This window comes from Eleutherodactylus coqui, chromosome 8 (genome assembly GCF_035609145.1).
Source record: "Eleutherodactylus coqui strain aEleCoq1 chromosome 8, aEleCoq1.hap1, whole genome shotgun sequence".
NCBI classification, from domain to species: domain Eukaryota; kingdom Metazoa; phylum Chordata; class Amphibia; order Anura; family Eleutherodactylidae; genus Eleutherodactylus; species Eleutherodactylus coqui.
In genome coordinates this window covers 67,849,308-67,872,999 of record NC_089844.1, presented here as the reverse complement: position 1 = coordinate 67,872,999, position 23,692 = coordinate 67,849,308, and the positions used below count along the sequence as shown (strand labels likewise).

Below are 23,692 nucleotides of genomic sequence, written 5' to 3'. Positions count from 1 at the left end.
TTTTTAGCACAGGATTCTGGCACAAGTTTCTCCAAAGTAAATTAAGTGATTATAAAATATTTACTCACCCAATGATTAAAGTAGTTGTCCAATTGTAAACTATTGACGGTCAAGTCATTAATATTTAAGTCATCCAGGACTCCTGCTGATCAGCTGTTCGCCAGACTGGTGGACTCATGCAGTAAACTGATTTTGGCAGGAAGCAGACAGCTCCATTCCTACTACAGTGGCCAAGCTTGGTATTACAGGCCAAGTACCCATTGAAGTGAATGAAAATTTGGCCTGCAATACCAAGTCTGGCCACTGCAGTAAGAATGGTGCTGTATGTTTCCTCCAAAAATCAGCTCAGTGCACATGTGTGTTGGCCTTGGTGAACAGCTGTTTGGTGGGGATTTTAGGTGTCTGACACCCACCAATCTAGTATGCATGATTTGTCCTAAGGATAGGACATAAATCCTTTAAAACTGTACAGCCACTTTAACTTTTGTTTACAAAAAACTGGAAAACCCCTTTAAATATTGCACCTGAATGTAAAGGCAGCAGAAATGTAGTCCTAAGCTCTTGCTTACAACCTGAAGGTTGTGAGTTCAATCCCCGCTTGGTTCGAGTAGTCGTCTCTAGGTTGACTCAGCCTTCCATCCTTCCGAGGTTGGTAAAATGAGTACCCAGCTTGGTGGTGGTGGTAATAAATAAATTACCTAAAAGCGCTGCGGAATAAGTTGATGCTATACAAATAAGTTTTTCGTTTTTTTTATAATTGTCTGATTGTAATAGTTGCATTTATATATATTTAAAACTCAGCATTCACTAATGGATTTTACAGGAGAGACTTTGGGTCTTGTAGCATCGTCCAGCAATCTCCCAGCTATATTTCCCACTTTTAATAGAAGAAGGGAATGCTAGAAACACTGGACGTACCCTTTATGGTAGGTCATATCTAGAGATGAGCGAGTATACTCGCTAAAGGCAATTGCTCAAGCGAGCATTGCCTTTAACGAGTATCTGCCCGCTCGAGACTGAATTTTCGGGTGCCGGAGCGGTGAGTAGTGGCAGTCAGCAGGAGGGAGCGGGGGGAGAGAGAGATCTCCCCTCCGTTCCTCCCCACTCTTCCCGCAGCTCCCTGCCCGCTGCCGGCACCCGAACCTTCAGTCTCGAGCGGGGAGATACTCGCTAAAGGCAATGCTCGCTCGAGCAATTGCCTTTAGCGAGTATACTTGCTCATCTCTAGTCATATCCTTATTTAAGAATGCAGCTATTAGTTTCTGACTTCTCCCTTTAAGTAGAATATCAGCATTGTATATTGAATCAAACCATAGACGGTATAAGGTATAAATTTTGACGGAGTAAGGTCACTGCTGTCATAAAAAGAGTCGTAAATGTTATCAGATGTCCTTGTGAATCAACCTGAGCAAAATCAATGCCGAAGTTCTGACAGTTGCACGCTAAAGAAATGAAACATATCTTCATTCTTGTATCTACACAAGTGTTGCCCACTAATCTTATTCATTATGCATGAAATTTGCAGGCAGATTTTGATTGAAAATTTAAGTGGAAATAGAAATGCAGAAATGAAACTCAATAGTTTTAGAATAAGGTGCCATGCAGACAATTATGGCTGATCAAATGTGTGTCATAGCTTGTTACTCTATAAATGTCCCCATTGACGCAACAAAAACCTTTAAAATAAAGTCATTGACTTAAAGGGGTTATGCCTTATTCACAGGATCAGTAGGGGTTTGATCACTGCAACCCCCACTATTCCCGAGAATGTGGGCAGCGAAGTACACTCATGCGAACCTCTGCTCCATTCACTTCAGTGGAAACGCCGGAGATAGTCAAGCGCTTGAACTCTGTTATCTCTGGTGGTCCTAAAGAAATGAATGAAGCGGAGGCACACATATGTGTTCTCCACCTCCCATACTTCGGCATATGCAGGGGCTGCATTCTCTGGGAGTCCCAGCAGTCAGAACTCCAATGATAAGCAAGTTATCCCCTATTTTGTGAATTGGAGATAATTTGCTATAGTGGGAATACCCGCTTGTTGTTGCAGACAGAGTTGGAAGTGTAACAGGAGGCAGCCCTTCCATTCATATCAATGGAAGTGAAGCCTGATGATTACACTTCCTCTCCAGATCACCAATGACGACATCCGGCCTGCTGCACTGACAGCGGCCTGAATGATCAGCTGATCGGTAGGGATCCTTAGTGGTAAAACCCTGGCGATCAACCAGCGATGATCTATCCAGAGGATAGATCATCAATAGTAAAAACCTGGAATACTCCTTTAAGATTAATTTCAAGATTTTAAATCAGTAATTTACTAATGTAAAGTTATTTTCAGAGGTGCGCCTCTAATTAGGAGTGGATCGCACAGAGGGACCCAGACTATATACTACAAACTTCTAATGTGTGACAAACTTTAAAGCCATCTATTAGGGCCTTTTCATAAGTTTGGAATTTTTTGGCATTCTGCACTGCAATTCAACACCTTACTCCGCCACTACAAATTCTGCACCAATTACGCAAATCTCATTGCGGATATGGTGTGGAATTGCCAGCAGAACTAACCCATTTTAATTTCACATCAAAAACCACATGGAGTTGTGCAGATTTTCGTACGGAACTTTCAGTGGCACATGGTGTAGAATGCGGAAAGATTCAGTCTGTGTGAAAAGACCCATACGTGCCCTAAGGCAGTGCTTCTCGACACTCTTAGTTCCTTAAAGTTTTTTATTAGAGATGAGCTAGCACTCAAATGCTCGGGTCCTCGTTATTCGAGTCGAGCTTTTCATAAAATTCGAGAGCTCTACTTGAGTAATGAACCCCATTGACTACAATGGGAAACTCGAGCATTTTTGTATGCAGGCCGCCGGGTCCCGAGCTTTTTTTTGTGGGGGGGGGGGGGGGAGGTGAGTCTCTCTCTCTCTCTCTCTTCCCTGCCAGCCAAAAAATTTGCCATTGATGTGCGCACTGCGTCACGGCAGGGAGGGGCCAAAACAGGCACGTCACAGAAGGGAGGAGCCAAAAACTGAGGCGGGGTCGAACACAGCGTGATGCTCGTTAGAGTAACGAGCACCATCGAGTATGCTAATACTCGAACGCGCATCAGACTCGGCAGAGTACGTTCGCTCAACTCTATTCTTTAGTACTGCACAAAATATGTAATTATTGTCAGTCCCTCAAATTACCACCCGTTTGTTCTCTCTATAGGACAGCCTCAAATATTGACCTGTTGGGGGACTTGAGGAATAGAGTTTAGAAAGACTAACCTAAGGAATACAATATGTTTAGCTATGCTGTAGTATCAACTGAGTCATGTTCCTTAGAGCAATTGAAAAGGTACCCTAAATTAAAAGGGCCCATAATGTCGGACTGGGGTACCTACGGTGCACTAATAAAGTTCATTCTGGGGAGACCACTATACAGCTATATGCAAATATGAACTAATCCCCTCATACAAATTGCCATCTGCCACATTTTCCATACACTTCAATGGAAAGAGACAGTGTGATCCAGGGAAGGAGGATACTTCCCAGTCTCCCAATGTGCCTAAATGCCATCTCAACTGCCTATGGATGTATATAAACTAGCTGGTTTATTATATCTATAGACTGGCTGAGATGCTGCTTATGGTATATGCCTCTGCACACAGTACATATACATGCATTCACTATCGGTAACAATTCTGTAACACAATCACTGCTGACGAATGACAGAGATAAATAGGACTTTTTGCACAGAAAAGAGCAAGATCTCCGCCGAGTACTTACAATCTGCACAGTAAGTTGTAATAGACAGAGCAGTGCTTCCCTAACACTTAAAAGACCGGAAAACTTTCCATTGTTTTCACTGTGCATCATAAATTATGCAACCAGAGGGAAGAACTGTTTGCTTTCAATAGAATGAGGCATAACAGCGAGAAGCCCGAACTCTCGAGCTGGAAATAAAAGATATTACGGGATAACAGCACATCTGTCCCTGTGCACACACCAACTGTGAATTCAGCAGCAAAAAGCAAAGGTCATAGCAAAGAGGATAACTGCGGAGGGCTTTAATAATGCTGTGATTAATTGTTCAGAGATCACAGATCTAGCTTATTGTAGTGTATGGAAAGTGATTTGCTCAACCGTAAACGTAGAAGTTCTGGTATGCATTAATTAATGACCCTGGTATGCCAATGATGCACTACTGGTCTTGACTTTTCTCCACAATTTCATGCACTGCAGTACTTGCTTAGCAGACAAGGAAATATAGTATTGAGTTTATGGTTAGTATGTAGAATATGAGAGCCCTAGAACTGCCAAACCGGCGATGACACAGACAGACCAATAGAAACACAATTACAGTAAGGGTTTTCCACTTCCTCTACAGGCCTTGGTAATGCAATTGGGGGTGTAGTTGGCCATACTGGCATTGCGACCAATACCAGATGGGCCAGACCCAGTCCCTGCAGGGTCATTGTGGTGCCCCTGTCTACCTACTCAGGGGGTAAATTAGGTCTTTGTGACACCAGCCTCATTCTCATCTGTGAAAATGGACTAGAATAGGATATGCAGTGATTTTCTTCATATAGACCATCAGTCTATGTGAAGAAAAAATTTCTCATGTGCATAGCCTCATAGGCTATAATAAAGCCATGTGCTGGCCGCAGGTCTTCTGTGGAATCCAACCTGTTCGTGTTAGCCCAGCCAATAGCTTCTTATTTGGAGTATAATCTGCATAAGCGTAAAAGCATACTGGTTTATCTATAAGTAGTTTAAGCCTGCAGTGCTTGGTAGATAACTATTGGGGAATAGGGTTAATTAGGCTGGTAAAGTGAGAATGAAGGAATGAGCAGGATAGCGGGGTGTGACCAATATGAAGCTAGGTTTATTGTATTACTTTACGGAAGAAATAGATATCCAGTCTCCTGACAAAATCAAAGTCTCGATGAACGTATCAATGTCTGCTGGGTAGTTACAGGATGAAACTGTTTCGAAAGCCAAGTGTAGCTGGCAGAACTCAACTGTTAAAAGACATTGATTCTAATGTGCAAGAATGGGATTTACAAATGTTAGAAGCTGATATCTAGTAATCTTGTATTCCTATCAAACCAGGCTCCAAATTCACTTCACAGTACTTTCCACAGCACTCACAACACCCTTCTTACTATTTTGAGATACACAATATATATGAAGCCCTGAAACATAACCCTGAATATGATCACATGCAGAGCAATCCAAATAAATGGTTGGGGTGCACTGCAGTAAAATATGCACTCACTGTATCAAAATACGGTCGAATTCGGAAATTATTTCATGCAAAGTCTGCATTAAAAAAAAATTACAGCATGCTCCATCTCTTGCCATATTCTGAACAGAGTTTTCAATAGAAGCACTAATTTAAAGGCGAAACATAATCTGTAAAACGGGACTGGGGTCCCAAGTTCAAATCTGACCAAAGATAATATCTGCATGGAGTTTATGTGGGTTTCATTACATATTATAAAAGCATATTAATATGTAAATATAGATTATGAGCCACAATGTGGGCATAGAATAACAACTGATGTAAAGCACTGTGTAATATGTATATGCTATATAAATAAAGGTAACTATTATGAAACACAAGGAGAATATACAAACTCCATGCAGATGTTGTCCTTGGTCAGTTTTGAATCTAGGACCCAAGCGCTGCAACAGTGCCAACCACTGAGCCACAGGACCACCACCACATACACTGATTTTAGGGGTACTTGTAAAGTTTCGGTTCAGTTTGAACTAATTTGGACCGAACCGGCAGATCCAAAGTTTTCAAAAGTTTCTAAACACTACCTCTCATTCATTAACTCGCTTTCCACAGTGGGGCACCACAATATATTTTCCCCCTCATCTTTATCTTCTACTCTGCCCATGGTCTCTGTTTTGCTAATGACCTTAGTCCTTAGTCTATAGTCCAAATCTACCAATCCAGTCTCCAAGACTTTTCTCGAGATGCTTCAGTTCTCTGGAATGCGCTACCCTGGACAATCAAAATAGTTCCCAATACCCACAGTTCTAAGGGTGCCCTAAAAACACATCCCCTAATCTAACTCTTCCCCATGTACCCCAAATCTACATTCTCCCTCAGAATCTGATCCCAGTATCCCACACATTACATGTATTCTAATGCACTACACAACTGTATATACACAGATACCAGTTGACTACTGGCTCATGCAGCTTTATCTACACCACCCTATTTATTTGGCTGAACCATTGTAAAGAACAAGCACTTTTACATTCTGTGTCCTATTTCCTCATAGATGGTAAGCTCTTCTGAGCAGGACCCTCAACCCTATTGATCAAATTGTTTATTAGTTTAATACTCCACTGAATATATCATTTTGTCTGTATATGTACTCTCTGATTTGTACATTGCTGCAAAATAGGTTGGCATTATGTAGATCAATATTATTATTTCAGCCATGATTAGTGGAGATGAGAATTACCCACTTTAATGACTTCCTATATTGATCTATCGTGCTGTAAATTTGGTTCAGCCACAGGGATCCAGGTGTTATAGCCAGAATACAGATAGTTAATGGCTGGTACAATAGACTTGTGCACATGAGAACTTATAAAATATTCTTTCTCATAATAGTAACCCCTTAAGAACCAAGCACAGAAAATTTACAATGGTTGGTCCTGGGCTTTAATCTCGGCCAATAAAAAAAAATATGGCATGGGATTAAAGCTCCTGCAATCTAGCAGGAGCAGGTCAGGTCCTCTGCTGTCAGACTCTGAGGAGGAGGAAGAAGTGTTTTTTAACTGCTACCTCCTCCTCAATGTAATTAAAAGAGATGGCAGAAGTGCTACTTCCGCTTATCGGCCCAGTGGTCATGTGACTGCTGGGTGCCCTCCTTCCACAGCAGAGCTGCAGGGTCCTAGCAGACCCAGATCTGCCCTGTTAGTGACTATTGTCACTACAGAAGAAAATGTTCCCCTGTAACTAGGACTTCGATTGATGCTGCTCCTATGGATGCCCCAGCTACCATTGAAAAGTAGGGGAAAAAAGACAATGTAAATGACCTCAGAGGTCTTATATGATGTCATTGGTAACATAAATGATAAAAAAAAGTTACAAAAGTAAGTAAAAAAATTATAGAATAAAAAAAGAAAATATATAAAAAAAAGAAAACAACCCAAATTATATATCAAAGTCCGAAGCAAAATGAGGAAACCATTCCTGCACGTTATTTTAGCATAAATATACTAATTTTAAAAATAAACAACCATAAATATATATAAAAATAGTTTATATTAAAAAAAAGTCAGCAAAAAATATATAAAAATAGATGTATTAGAATTTTTAGGTCAGTAAAACCATTACATGAGTAAAACCCTTAAAGAGTGTCTAGTTTTTTAGGACCAAAACACCCCGGTCTTTAAGAGGTTAAAGAAATCTTGTTGCCTGAGCGTTCTTTTAGAATCCTACACAATCATCATACAGTAATAACTGGATCATAAGGCAGATCTTTGTAGTATCCTGTACTCAGCCTTTACAAATAGCATTATTTATAGGCTTTCGCAAAATCAAGCCTGAGGTTTACTACAAGAAACACTATTATTTTAGTATCAAAGTTAGCATCTCATACACAGAACAAATAAATATTGAACACATCTATTAAAAAAAGACTTCAAAAGTTCAGACAAAGCTTTGTAAAGAAAAAAAGTTCAAAAAAGATACAAGAAGATAGAGACCGCACTCCTCTAATTGTCCTACCAGCAGTTCTGTCATGAACAGAAGTCACCTGTAGTATTTCTACCCTCTACGGAGACTTGATAATGAGTAATACTGGCTGGACGGCTGTGCTGGATCTCATCTTCCAGGAACGTAGGTCATGACATTGAGGCAATTCAACAAAATGAAAACCTGTGGCTGAGCCCTGGAGGGACAGCAAACTGCTTCACGCTAACAATTATGTGTCCGCAGGACATATATCTCGGTAGAAAAGGAGCCCACCTTCATTACTGTATGAATTACACTAATAATCTTGTAGAAGACAAACAATGCAGTAGAAATCATAGAAGTTAACGGAGGGAAAGTGAATCTATGAAATAGTTTTTTCTCAAGTGTATTCATGAAGAAAGAAAAAATGTCACACGATGCAGGGGAATAAGGTGAACCCCCTGGTAAATATCACCAGGCTAATGCAGGAGGAAGTGCAGAGTCGGTTAAAAAAGATTAAAATTGACAAATCGCTGGGCCAAGATGGAATACACCCGAGGGTTCTATGGGAACTAATTGACGTGATAGACTGACCCATATTTCTTATATACAGGGACTCTTTTGAGACCGGGGTTGTACCACTGGATTGGTGCATTGCCAATGTGGTTCCAATATACATAAAGGGTCTAAAAGGGAGCCTGGTAACTACAGGCCGGTAACTCTCACTTCAATAATTTAAAAAATATTCTAGGGGTTTCTGAGAGATGCCATGGATGGGAAAAACGGATGTCATCAATAAACACTAAATGGGGTACTGATAGGGAAAAGTGATATGGAAAAACACCTGGGTTTACTAGCTGAATATAGACTTAACTAGAGCAATCAATGCCAGTCAGCTGCAGCAAAATCAAATAAAGTCTTGGTGTGCATTAACCCCTTAGTGACCACCCTATAGTGTTTTTACGTCCTGTAGCTGCAGGACGTGTATGGAGGGAGGTAGCACCGCTATCTCCCTCCATACAGCGCGGGCGTCAGCTGTTTATTACAGCTGACACCCGCGGGCAATAGCCGCGCTCGGCCGTTCGCGGCTATTAACCCTTTAAATGCCGCTGTCAATTCTGACAGCGGCATTTAAATCCCCCGAACGCTGTTTGGGGGTCCCGCACGCCCCCCCCCCCCGTGGTGAGATCGGGGGATCCGTGCAGGTGTCATGGCAGCCGGGGGCCTAATGAATGGCCCCAGGGCTGCCTTAGCAGACTGCCTATGAAGCCATCCACAAAGGGTGGCTTCATAGACTGCCTGTCAAAAAGCAGTATGACGTCATACTGCAGGAGCGATCAAAGTATTGCATGTTAAAGTCCCCCAGGGGGACTTCAAAGTAAAGTAAGAAAAAGATCAATAAAGTTTTTTAAATTGTAAAAAAAAAAAAAAGTTATAAAAGTTTAAATCACCCCCCTTTTGCCGTATCAATTACTAAAAAATCTAAATCATAAAATAAAAATATGTATTTGGTATCGCCGCGTCCGTAAAAGTCCGATCTATCAAAGTAGTGCATTATTTTTCCTGCACGGTGAACGTCGTCCAAAAAAAAAAAATTAAGAATGCCAGAAATACACTTTTTTAGTTACCCTGTCTTCCAGAAAAAATGCAATAAAAAGCGATCAAAAAGTTGTATGTATTCCAAATTGATACTATCGGAAACTACAGAACATCCCGCAAAAATTGAGCCCTTGCACAACTACGTCGACAGAAAATAAAAAAAGTTATTGCGCGCACAAAATGACCGCAGAAAATAATTGAAGAAAATTCAATATCTTAAAAAAAAAATACAAGTACTACAGCAAAAAAAAACCTATATAAGTTTGGTATCGTAGTAATCGTACTGACCCATAGAATAAAAATATCAGGTCGTTTTTGTTGCACTTTGTGCGCCGTAGAAACAGGACGCACCGAAAGATGGTGGAATGTCGTTTTTGTTTTCCATTTCTCTCCGCTAAGAATTTTTAAAAAGTTTTTCAGTACATTATATGGTACAATAAATAGTGCCATTGAAAAATACAACTCGTCCCGCAAAAAACAAGCCCTCATATAGTGACGTCGATGGATAAATAAAGGAGCTACGATTTTTTTAAAGGGAGTAGGAAAAAACAAAAATGGAAAAAAGCAAAAAAGCCTGGTCACTAAGGGGTTAAAAGAGGTATAGGGGTGAGGGCTGAGAATGTTATTCTTCCACTATATAAGGCACTTGTCAGGTCTCACATGGAATACTCTGTACAATTCTGGACACCCGTAATCCAAACGACATGGCAGTACTTGAGGGGGTTCAAAGAAGAGCAACTAAATTAATAAACAGAATGAGAGGACTGGAATACCCAGAGAGGCTATTAAAATTGGGATTATTTACCCTGGAAGAGAGACAGTTAAGTGTCGATCAAACAACTATGTATAAATACATTAGGGTGTCTCCCATGATCTGTTTATACCCAGGACTGGGTATAAATGTCTAGAGCAAAGAAAGTTTCATCACCAACACAGAAGGGGATTCCTTACTGTAAGAGCAGTGAGACTAGGGAAATCTCTGCCTGAGGACGTGGTGATGGCAAAATTGATTTTGAGGATTGTAAAAGGGGACTAGATGTCTTTTTAGAGCACTATAACATTACAGGATCTAGACATTAAATAACCAACGGGGTTGTTGATCCGGGTCTTGGAGTCAGGTAGGAACTTTTCAAATGTTGATCCAGTGATTATTCGGACTGCCATTGTGGAGTTTGGAAGGATTTTTTTCTCCTAAATGCAGCATACGTTTTTTTGCCTTTCTCTGGATCAACAAGGGGGGTGGCAACAGGCTGAACTGGATGGACATTGTCTTCTTTCGGCCAAACATACTATGTTACTATGTTACAAAGAACTCTATTACTACACAAAACATGCAGGTAAAGTAATGTAAAAAATGCCACTTTTGACACAAAATGCTGTGTGTGAAACTTCCCTAAGGCTCTGTGTAATAATTTGACAGCACCCGGAGGTACCGTATTGACCGACAGCAGACTATGGACACCATATTTCAGTTCTGCACAGCACAATTCCGTAATGAAGCCATGCGCATGAGGCCCTTACATTTTCTTTTCACTGGAAAGAGAAAGTCGATAAACTTTTCAATAAAGAAAACTTTCATGTGTTTTTTAGATTTGTTTATTGCCATAAATATTACTTCAAACGTATTACATGTTTACATATAAGCCTTTTTTGTGAGTTCCTATCTTTTTTACTTTCATTTTGTAACTTTATATAATCCTTTTACATTTTATCTTTTCAACTTTCCACTTTGTACAACATGTAATACCACAAGCTTTGATGTCCTAGCCAATGCAGCATTCAAAGCGGCTACAACATACTTTCAAAGGGAAGAAAAAGGAATTAAATTATATATAAAATGAAATATATACTAAATACACTCATTCAACTCTTTATGTATAAATCTTGTACAAACATCATACAGTGTAGTCTAATTTCTCTTACATAAGCCGTGCTTCTTGAATAGGAGGAGGAGGAGCCTTGTACTAAATACATTTTCTTTCTAAAAACCCTCCTATATTACCATAACATAAAATACATAATAGCATTGACTCGCCTTTTAAAGGGAACCTATCAGTTGTGCTGCCCTAACTGCAGGAAGAGAGAATTGCGGGTATGCTCCCACATTACAAAGAACAATGGGGGAAATGTACTAATCCCGACATTTCAAACGCTGGTCTTATATGATTTCCCCAGCTTATGATGCACTGCATGCCTCTTCATGTATTAGGTGCATCTTGGCACCTCCATAGAAATTTACGCCAGGGTCGAACTGGCATAAATTTCTGGCATATTTTACATAGCTCTGTCAGCCTGTGGGTGCCACCCCCCCTCCTGACAAGCCCAGCCCACTTATGAATACCCCCCAATGTTTTTAATGTTTTGCTCTCCTCCCAAAAACATATGGGGGAATACATTATTCAATTTGTGCCAGTTTCGTGGCATTAAAAAAGTTGTACATTTTTTGTTGCTCTCTATATTAGGTTTAACATGTTCAACTTTTTTGCTGCACTCACCACAACACTACAGAATTCCAGAGTATAATGTAGTTCTTTGTAATTTAGGAGCCTGTCAGTATTTGATGGTGTCCAGAATTAGGTCAGCATAAATCTACTGACAGGTTGTCTTTATATCGTTCATTGCTCTACTAAGATAGTCCAATGGTCCCCCATCAATTATGCCATTCCAAGACCTGATCAATGCAAATAATGAATGATTACAGAGGACTTGTGCTATACACCTATGAGGCCAGTGATTTGCTGACACAGTCACGTGAGTATACGGGCATGTCGCTGCTACAGTCTTGTAAACAAAACTCAGCAGGGAGGACTAGAGCTATGGAACTGGAGCAAGTGGAGAATCAAACCGGTGAGTATACCTGTTACAATCAATGGAAGGGCTCCTGGTGCATCATTATCTTATATTATATTATTCCATAGTCTCACTGCTCTTACAGTAAAGAACCCCATGTGATTGTTTCAGCAAATCACTGGCCTCAAGTGTATAGCACTGAGCCAGTTACTTACACACTCACACACACATTCACCCAGTCCAAGCATTCTCATTTTATATACCAACCTTATATGTCAAAATACACAAGATCCAATGACCCTCCCCCATACAATCTAGAACTTACTTTATTGTAGGAGCTGATCAGATTGGTTTGACAGGAGCCACTCCTCATAAACCCATACTGATATGGAGTTATACAGTTATTTTCTCTCAGTTACTCCAGGATAGCATCTCTTAGAAACCCTTCAAACATTTTACTCACAATAGAAGTCAGACTTAGCAGCCTACAGTTTCCATATTCACTTTTTGACCCCTTTTTGAATATTGGCACCATATTTGCTATGCGTCAATCTAGTAGAAGAGACTTTGTGACTATAAAGTCCTTAAATATAAGAAACAATGGTCTGTCTATCACATTACTTAAAGGGGTTGTCCCGCGCCGAAACGTTTTTTTTTTTTTTTCAACAGCCCCCCCTTTCGGCGCGAGACAACCCCGATGCAGGGGTTAAACAAGAACACCGGACAGTGCTTACCTGAATCCCCGCGCTCCGGTGACTTCTTACTTACCTGCTGAAGATGGCTGCCGGGATCTTCTCCCTCGCTGGACCGCAGGGCTTCTGTGCGGTCCATTGCCGATTCCAGCCTCCTGATTGGGTGGAATCGGCACGTGACGGGGCGGAGCTACAAGGAGCCGCTCTCCGGCACGAGCGGCCCCATTCAGAAAAGAAGAAGACCCGGACTGCGCAAGCGCGTCTAATCTGGCGATTAGACGCTGAAAATTAGACGGCTCCATGGAAACGAGGACGCTAGCAACGGAACAGGTAAGTGAAAAATTTCTGATAACTTCTGTATGGCTCATAATTAATGCACAATGTACATTACAAAGTGCATTAATATGGCCATACAGAAGTGTATAGACCCACTTTGCTTCGCGGGACAACCCCTTTAATGCTCTTAGAACCTCAAAATGTATGCCTTGGGACCCAGCAATTTGTTTATTTTAATCTTTTTAAGATGTCTCTGTACTTCTTCCTGGGTTAGACTGGGGATATTTAATGGAGAGTTTACTTTATCACTCTGCATTTCACCTGACATTAAATTTTCCACTGTGAATACACTGGAGAAAAAAACTATTTAATAAATTTGCTTTCTCCTGATCACCCTCTACAATTTTGCCTACAATTGTTTTAGCCTGTGTTCTATTTTTGCCATAAGGATGCAACGATTTTTTGAGGATTTTCATCTCCACTTTTCAAAACCCTAACTTTTATATTTTCTCATCAAGTTGGCCATTTGAGGGCTTGTTTACTTCATTATGAATTGTAGTTTTTAATGGTACTATTTTTTTGGTCAGGGAAAACAATACATCAATTCTGCCATTTTTTTTAGTGTTAATAATACAGAAAAAAATGACATGATCCTTTTTTTATGCAGGCTGGTATGATTATGACAATACCAATATTTTTTATAGGTTTTTTCACTTTTACACAATAAAACCCCCTTTTTTGGGAAATTGTTTTTTTTTTTGCATTGCTACATTCAAAGTCCCATAACTTTTTTATTTTTCTATCAAATGAACTCTGTGAGGGCTCGGTCAGATGGGCATTTTTTGAATGCATTTAGTTGCGTACAAAAAAAATGCACAACACATTTTTTTAAAATCGCGTCAGATGCGTTTTTAAATTCGCACTTGTTGTCGGTCTCATGATGGCAAAATTCGCACATAAAGTGCAGTCCCATCGCTATCCCCTGCTGCGTCTGTGACAGCTGCAGCAGGGGATTCTTTGGATGTGAAACCCCTGGATGCTGTTACGTCCAGGGGTTTCACCATGTGGTCATTGGGGCTGGCGGCAGCAGCAGCGGCCCCATTGACAACATACAGAGAAGATCGCGATCCTCTGCCACAGCGGGAGTTGCCTTGTCATTGAACACTGTGACAGTGATGTCACAGTGTTCAGTGATGAGGGGACTCCCTGTGGAGATGAAGAAATCCTCTGCAACAGCTGTCACTTTATGTGCAAATTTTAGTTGCGTTTTGCGATTCAATGTTCTCCTTTTTACCGGTGCGAATTTTTTGTGCATGTAAAAATCGGACATGTGACCACTACCATTGAAAAGCATTGGTTCAAATAGATGCGAATCACAAACGCAAAAAACATGCGCAACAAAAAACGCTCGTCTGACCGAGCCATGAGAGCTTGTTTTTTGCTTACCGAGAAGAGCTTTTTATTGGTGCTATATTGAGGTGCATATGGTGTTTTTGATCACTTTAATTACATTTTTGTGGGAGGCGAAATTAACTAAATTAGTATTTTGGCTCCATTTTTTTGTTTTGTGTTTTACAGGTATTGCTGTGCAGGATAAATGTGTTCAACTTTTTGTACAAGTCGATATGAATATGATGATACCACATATGTGTTTACTTTTAATTTTTTTTTTCATACAAAGAGGGGAAGGTGCTCAAAATGTTTTTTTGTTATAATTTTTGAAGCTTTTTTTTTGTACTATTTTTTTTACATTCTGTATGACCCTGTAGGGAACTTGAACCAGAAAAGATATGATGGACTTTAATAATGCATTGCAGTACTTACGTACTGCAATGCATTATCACTAGAGATGAGCGAGTATACTCGCTAAAGGAAATTGCTCGAGCGAGCATTGCCTTTAGCGAGTACCTGCCCGCTCGAGACAGAAGGTTCGGGTGCCGGCGGCGGGCAGGGAGCTGCAGGGGAGAGCGGGGAGGAACGGAGGGGAGATCTCTCTCTCCCTCTCTCCCCCCCGCTCCCTCCTGCTTACTGCCGCAACTCACCGCTCCCCCGCGCCGGCACCCGAACCTTCTGTCTCGAGCGGGCAGGTACTCGCTAAAGGCAATGCTCGCTTGAGCAATTGCCTTTAGCGAGTATACTCGCTCATCTCTAATTATCACCTACAATAGTGTTCACAGGGCATAGCAGGCCCAGGTGACATTGTTTGGCAGCTGGATGCCATGACAACCCATTGGCCCTCCACGATTACATATCAGAGGGCTGATGACATTAAAGAGGAAGAGTGATTCCTTGGTGAACCCTTCACATGCAAAAAAATCTACCTTGATTGTGGCATGCAAGGGGTTAATATTGGGGATTGGTTTTCTCACTCATCCCTGCTGTTGCAGTTGGAGGCCAGTTGTCAGTCACAGCCAACACCAAGTGCTGGGTAGACACGGACTAACTTCTGAGCTTGTGACATCCACAGGACCTAAGTTTATGTCCTGTTGTGTTAAATACCACCCAGTCAGGACATAAACTTCACATCCTGTGGCATTAAGGGGTCAAAGGGCCAACACTTTCAGTTTTAATATTTTTACTATTTATATAATTTAGGGACATTGTCTCAATCATTAAGGTTAAGGGCAGCTCTGAGCTGATTGAAGTTTACTTCCTAAAGTTTAGTATTTTCGTAGCTTCCCAATAAAACTCCTTTTTGAAAGTCAAGTTAAAATGTATCATATTATGGTCACTATTTTCCAGGTGCCCCTCAACTTGCAACCCTGTTATTCTGTCAGGTCTGTTGGATGATATTAAAATGGCTGTCCCTCTAGCTGGGTTCTGCACAAGTTGAGAAAGGTAATTATCTTTAATTATTGACATAAACGTGTTACCTTTATGAGATCTGCAGGTTTCAGCTTCCCAGTTTATATCTGGATACTTAAAGTCCCTTATAATATTAACTTCATTGTGATTTGAGACTTCATCTATTTGCCTTAGTAATAGATTGTCAGAACCTTAGGTTATATTTAGTGGCCTACAGAAAACCTCTATGATGAATTTATTATTGTTTTTCCCTCCATGTATCTCCACCCACAGAGACTCCACATGTTCATCTCCCTCCCATATATCTTCCTATAATGTGGGAATTAAACAGGATTTTACAGAAAGACAAACCCCTGCACCTTTCCAGTGATTAGGGAAAGTCATGAGGACAGTACTTCTTTATGGCTGTTATCTTTGATCCATATCACCGTCTCCAGCCTCCAATGCCAGGATTCATTATATTCATCATCATCCTCCTGGGTACCATGACCCTCTGCCCATGTCATTTAAAGGCAAGTTCCTAATATCTGTGTCTTCCTGTTGATACGTGCTTCATATTTCCAGTTTTGGAGATGTCCAGTTGTTACACTATTTGGCTATAGTGTAAGTCTTGGGAGTATCAGAGTACTAGGATACACTGTTGGTTTCCAGAATAGGTGACTGCAGAAGGTAAAGGTTTAGCACTAAGCCGGTATCATTACAATATCATCTTTTGTCCATGGTCTTACAAAAATTTATCTTAGCCAGCCTCTTTAAAGAGACACCAACTTTCCACACTACTTATGCCGATCTAACAGCCTGTGTTTGTATCACCTTGTATCATATTTGAATTTTTGGTTTACAACTGAAAATCAAGATTTCAAACAGAAGGGCAGAAAAAAAACCGGAAAATCAACATGAAAAGATGACTGGATGTAAACAGCAATAAAGCAGCAACTAATGGAGACTTGGACTGCTTTTGAAAAAATTTTAGGTACAATTTTTTAAGGATTTCTTCCAATACATCTAATTGACCAATACAACGAAAATGTATCACTAGGGATGATAACAAGAGCAATTTCAAACAAGCACATTATTTAAATGTTATAAATCTCCCAATTTATTTTACAAGGCTTTAAATATCTGTTTAAACAATGGATTCATTACATTGTGCCGTGTGGAAAATTCAAAGTCAAAGAGTAAGCTCCCCTGCAGCTTTAAGTAAAAGCATTACTCATCCTTGTTGATGGAACATTGATTTAAATCTATATGAAAACAGCTTTCGGTGAGATGAAACCCAAAATCAATTCACTCTTTCCAGTTAAGAAAAAAAAAATCAATGCACCCACTCTAAACTGTGTTTGGAGAGGCCTTCCCAGCTAGCACACGGCTTCCTCCACAGCGATTCCACCCACAGACGACTTAGACGGAAACTTGTTATTTCATGTCTGTTTTCTAAATAGCTAGCTGGCATAACAGAAATAAAGGGAAAATTGTAAAAGGACTCTTCTCCAGGAAACAAATAACTTCCAGGCCATTAAAAGCGTTCCACCTGTGGTATGCATTCACTTTTATTTGCCCCACTAGAATTTAGTTGAGGCATTTTCAAACAGCAGTTCAATACAGTACTATACAGTTGTTGTGAGAATGGCATTCATTCGCCATTATTCATTAGGATCATTCCCAAGACATCTGTATTATAAGCGATCCATTGTATGTAGGCGGCCTGGTAAAGATTTTGCATTGTACCCCAAACGATTCAGGTTACTTCTTTGTCTGTATATTGAGTTTCAAGGCTCTAGTTGGCAGTCAGGTGTCCACTGGGAGGCTTAAGGCTCCATCTCAAAGGCAAGAACTGTGAAATAACATACAACCCTGCTAATTTTTAGTAGAATGCCCCTTCCCTAAAGGTAATATTCCATTAATAGCATTGTTCTGGCATTGCTTTTTAATCCATTAAATTGCTATTTAATCCCCATTCTCGTAGATCCATCAAAGGTAAACTGACATTGTTCAGCATAGTTTGAACATTGATTGGCTCATTTACTTTAATATTAGGGAAATGCATGTATGACCGCCAGGGGTCCGAGTGCAAAAATTCAGCTAGGGCCCTCCCCACAACTGTACCTGTACCCATACCAAAATGAATTTACATACATGATTTAGCCCATTTCTTGGACTACATGAACATTTTCCTGTAGCCCCTTAGGCGGTGGCGGTGTTCATGCATTTGTTGCATATTTGCACTACAATTAAAAAACATATAAAAACTGAAGGTTTTGGTTGCGTTTTTTAATTGTGCGTAAAGTGTGCAATCATATACAGGAGATGCCCAGGTTGGGTATGGCACCTCAGGGTTCATATTACTATATACAGGGTGATGTATAACTTATACCAGCTGTACATATATAACTAGCTGATATATCTGGGTTTGCCCGAGTTGATTTGGTACAGCTGTTTACCTGTTGTTTGCACAGAAAATTTTATGGAGTCATGCTTACTTCAGAGGAACTGAGGAATAAAATATACACATAGAGAAGTGTTAGATTCCCCTTAGACTGCATGTACCATTGTCCCTCTGCAGAATGTGCCACACCTCCCATTCTCCTGACTTTTACCCTTAAAGATAACGCCCCTTTTTATTCAAATTTTACCCCCAGACGACTGGAGGTTGGTCCTTAGCTTTCAAGGCATGCTCCATCCCCGCAGTCCATGGCCACTTCCTTATGTACTTTACTGACTTTCAGTATATACACATAAAGGTGAGGTAGATTATCCTCAGTATATACACAACGCGGTTGCTCTATTCACTTCAATGACAGCATTGGAGATTACCAAGTTCAAGCTCTTCAGCAATCACTGGTGCTATCATTGCATTGAATGGAGCAGGGGCATGCCTGCACGACTTCTGCTTCATTTACTCAAGGTCGATCCTTGAGTAAATGAAGCAAAAGTAGTACACGCATGTCCCTGCTCCATTCACTGCAATGACAGCACCAGAGATTGCTAAAGAGATTGAATTTCGTAATCTCCAATGCTGTCATTGAAGTGAATAGAGCAACGTGACCTCTGATCCATTGACTCGGGGACAAACTGGACCAGACAGAGGTGAAAAAGTATACTCTTTTAGCGTTCATCTGACTAATAGATCCCTATGGACACGATTGGTGTGTATTTTAGGAGAATTACCGATGTACAAGATAAACATATGGCTTTTAAGATTCTTTTTCAGCCATTGTGAATGCATTACTTACAGTATTTCTCTGAAAAGTCCAATGTAAATAATTCATGCCGCATGGTAAATATGGCTTGTACCATAAGTACAAATGAATAAAAATTAGAATAAATTAGGACCTAAAAAGCTGCATTGGTTATAGTTTAGGCCATGCCAATCCTGAAACATCCTAGATTTCTATGTTCCAATGTTTTTTACCTACATGTTTCAAACACTAAAGTTCTTATTCATGGTATAATAAGTACCTTAGTGTTTGAAACATGTAGGAGAAATTCTTGATTTGTGTGTCTGTTGTCATTCTTTTTATTAATTTCTGTTCACCAAATAAATATTTTGGATGTCATGTCACCTGTGCTGGAATCCACCTTTTTGCACATGTCTACATATGCTAGAGCTAGCATTGATCCATGCATTGCTTGACATCAAGCTTAAGCTATTTATTACTCTAATTACATGTCCATGTGAGCTTTTCATTATTTCAATATGTTCCAATGGATCATGGGAAAATAAATATAGTATACTATAAGTTATAAAGAATGAATTTAATTTGTCTGGTTCTCTTTACAGTTACAGAACATGATAAATGCACTCACCGTGTTGAAGTTTGGAAAGAGTCCAACAGCTGGACTATTTTCCATTGGAAATGACACAAATGGCTTCATATCCAAGGACGGTTGCACCATGAGGCTCGGGGTCCGAACTAGTGCAGGGAGAGCAGTGGTGTGACATGTACTACCTGTTGACATAGAAAAAAAGTTATATTATATATGCAATTAACAATTTGTTGTCAATAGATGTATAAAACATTTGCAAGGTGAATCCATCCACAAAAAAATAGCTTAAAGGGGTTTTCTAGGCATTCACTATTGATGACCTATCCCAAGGTTGCATCATGAATAGTTAATTAGTTGGTTGGCAGAGGTGCGCCGGTTGGGATCCCTGCCAATCAGCTGATGCTCCAGCCGCTATCATTGCAGCCGAGGCACTCATCTGCTTCGGTGGTTAGAGCAGGTGGTTGAAATCAATGGAAGCAAAGTCTTTCTATGACACTCTAGTCTCTAATATTTCATTATATTTACCATCACCCTTTGACTCATTTAATGGTGAGTTCCTAATATTATTTTTGTCACATTATGCTCCTTGGACTTGCAGCTCTATGGCTTTCCAGGAGAACGCTGCTTCAGGTGTGGTTGACTTGGCTGGCTGATGGTGTGGAGTGCTCCAGCCAACCAATCACCACCGGTCTTGGCACATAAATACCAGCCCCTCTAACTAGATGGTGCCAGTCATATTGGTATTTACTTCTCAGAACTCTGAGAGCTTGGAGTCATGTATGTTCTGTTTCAGTGTATGTTGCATGCATCAAGTTCAGGGTGGGAATCGCTTGTTTATTTGAACAGTGACATGTTCAGTGTCGGTTTACAGGTTTTCAAACATCAGTGTGAAGAATGTATTGTTTAGTGTCTGTCTGTAGGTGTGGCAGACACCTGGTGTGAACAGTGACTTGTTCAGTCTCTGCTTACAGGTGTTCAGACATTAGGTGGGAACAATGTCTTGTTCTGTGCCTGTATGCATAGTTGATTTTCTGTGTGGTGACATCTGAAGGTGTGCAGACATCTGATGCGTTTTATGTTATATGTTGTATTCCCCTTTGTGTGTAGACGAGCAGATGCTTGTTGTGTTAGTTCCCTTGTTTGGTGTGCCTGCCTGTTACCATCTAGGGTGCCAGCCAAGCCCCGAGGTTCCAGTGTGCAGTCGTTCCTATTGCAGGCAGGATTCCCTTTTTGTGGTTTGAGTTGTATTGTTAGAGTAGGCACTCACAAGACAACGAGGACCGTTGGGTTTGAGGGCTTACGCATTCTAGCCAAAATACTGACCAATATCTCATATGTATGTATTCATTTTTCCATCTGTTTGAGTTGTTGTACATTTGGTAAGTTTTTTGGCATCTGTTGTCTGTGTTGTTCTCCGTTCACTAAAGAAATTGTGTTTGTGAAGATCATTGTTCACATGGCCTCCACGAATGTAACAATTTCATTAAAATAAAACCCTCACATTTTCCCTACAAAATCCCATTTATGATTAAAAATGCGCATGTTAGATATTGCCACGTTCATAATGACCCTGAGGCTAACTTCACACGGGTGAGGGCAATACAACTCCCACAAAAAAGTCATCATATGTCAACAAAAAATGATATGATTCTTGAAACATGATAAGGTGCAATATAGGCTGGTCACTAAAGGTTAAATCCCAATAAACATTGCAGCAGATTTACTAAGGGTGTCTATTATATAGACAGTAGGGTAGTGAGAAGATGTGCCAAACCCATTACAGTGTTACATTCAATTTGATAGATTTGGTGCATGTTTGATGCACATTAGACTCAATGTGTTTCTCAATTTGCAGACTAATTTTCCCCACCTTTTTGCACTTAAAAACTGGCGCACACTAGTGTAAGGATTCTATTCCCACTCCCTCCAACCCTGGACCTGGCTGTGAGGGGGACAGGGAGTGGAGGAGCAGACTGATTTACCAGTGCCAGTCTGGGAACAGTGCTGCCATGCTCTGTACTCTTGCCTCTACCAGTCATAGTCACAGCTGGAGAGTGGCAGAAGAGTTCAGGCGCATGCAGTTGCCATGTGGAGAGCAATGGGTGGTGCCAGTTTTGGGTAGCCTCATAAAGGCTGTACAGAAGGGTCCTGTCCCTATAGTAATATGGGCAGTTGTGCAACTAGAATGTCACCACCTAGAAAAAACAGCGTCCACTATAAACAGCTATCCGGATACGTGGTAAGCAGGTGAACATCTCAAACTTACAGGTCTGTGCCCCAACGATGGATGCTGATGAGGAAACCATTGAAGATTTTTATGCCAATGTCCAGAAAACTCTAAGCGAAGTGCCAAAGAAGGACATCATTTACATTATGAATGACTTCAAATCCAAAATCAGCAGCCAGCCAGAAGCAACCATCACATGAAGATTTTGGCTTGGTGAAAGAAATGAAGCCAGTGAATGCCTGGTAGAGTTCTGCTAAAAAAATCGGCTCAGGATAGCAAACACATGGTTTATGCAACCAAAACACCAACTTTACACATAGACATCTCCCATTGGCCTCTATTGAAATCAGATTGATTACATCCTGCATAATCATTGTTGGCGAAGTTCAGTCGTGGCAATTAAAACCTTTCCTGGCGCTGAGTGCAGCACTGATCATGAACTCTATGCAGCTAAGAGCAAGATCAAATTTTGTAGCATTAAGAAAGGTCCTACATTCAGAAAATTTGACACCTCTAAAATCCCCAAATCATACACTATTGAGGTAGCAAACCGATTCGAACTGCATGACACATCAGAAAAGGATCCAGAGGAACTATGGAATGATATGCAATCGACAGTTATGGAAACAGCCAGTAAGCATCTCACCCTTACAAAGCAGGAAAAACGACTTTATTGGTTGTTCGAGTAAACCCTCAGAACAGCTGATAAAAGAAGAGCAACAAAGGCGGCCGGCAACAAAGATGAAGTTTGGCAACTAAATGCTGATTTTCAGCGAGTAGCAAGGAAAGATAAGGAAATGGACTCTGCATGCAAGCAAGATCTGTCTCAAAATTATACAGGAAAGACTGGGATCAGTAGTCGAAGCGGCACTCCCTGATGCGCAGGCAGGATTCCGATGAGGATGCAACACCCACGACCATATTGCAAACCTGCGATGGACCATGGAAAAAGCTTGAGAATACCAAAAGACTATCTACACGTACTTCATCGACTACATTAAGGCTTTTGACTGCATCAGCCATGACAAGCTATGGGCGTATTGGCACATCTAGTCAAGCTAATAAAATAATTTTATAGCAATCAAGAAGCCACCGTGACACAGTATGGGGACACAGTTTGGTTTGGGATCGGCAAAGGCGTCCAACAGGACTGCATCCTCTCACCCTTCTTGCTTAAGCTATATACAGAAGTGATCATGCGGAAAATGGACCTAGACAAATTGGAAATCTGGGTGATAATAGGTGGAAGAAACATCAACAATCTCCGTTATGCAGGTGACACAACTCTGCTGGCAGAAACAGAAGCAGGTCTAAAGCAGCTGATATGTAAGACTAAAACTGAAAGTGAAAAAATGGGCCTCTACCTGAATTTAAAGAAAACTAAAATTATGACCACTGCAAAAAATGGCAAAATTCAAATCAAAATCAACAATGAGGTCATAGAATGTGTGCAAGACTTCATCTTTCTTGGATCAAAAATTGACCAGGCTTGAGAATCGATGTCAGAGATAAAATGTAGGATAGCATTGGGGCGAAGCACAATGCTAAACATGGACAAAATCTGGAAAAGAAGGGATATCGGTATAACAACTGAACGCAGAAGAGTGCATACCATCGTTTTTTCCTATAGCTATGTATGGATGTGAAAGCTGGACTGTAAAATAAGCTCATAGAAGGAGGATTGATACGTTGGAGCTGTGGTGCTGGTGAAAGCTGCTGCGTATGCCCTGGACGGCAAGAGTAACAAAGAGAGAAGACCTGAATCATATAAGACCTGATATCACTGGAGGCCAAGATGAGCAGACACAGGCTCACGGATTTTGGCCATATAATGCTAGTGGAGTCG

The 23,692-nt window shown here is 40.6% G+C and overlaps 1 protein-coding gene across 2 annotated transcripts in view; it reads right to left on the bottom strand.

The window, feature by feature from the left end:
* The window catches only part of ZNF385B (zinc finger protein 385B), a 621,952-nt gene that overhangs the window by 129,302 nt on the left and 468,958 nt on the right, over window positions 1-23,692 (bottom strand). For both annotated transcript variants that reach the window (XM_066575763.1, XM_066575764.1), the window contains one exon: window positions 19,659-19,801. In XM_066575763.1, the coding sequence (XP_066431860.1) occupies window positions 19,659-19,801 (143 nt within the window). The remainder of the gene's footprint in view (window positions 1-19,658; window positions 19,802-23,692) is intronic.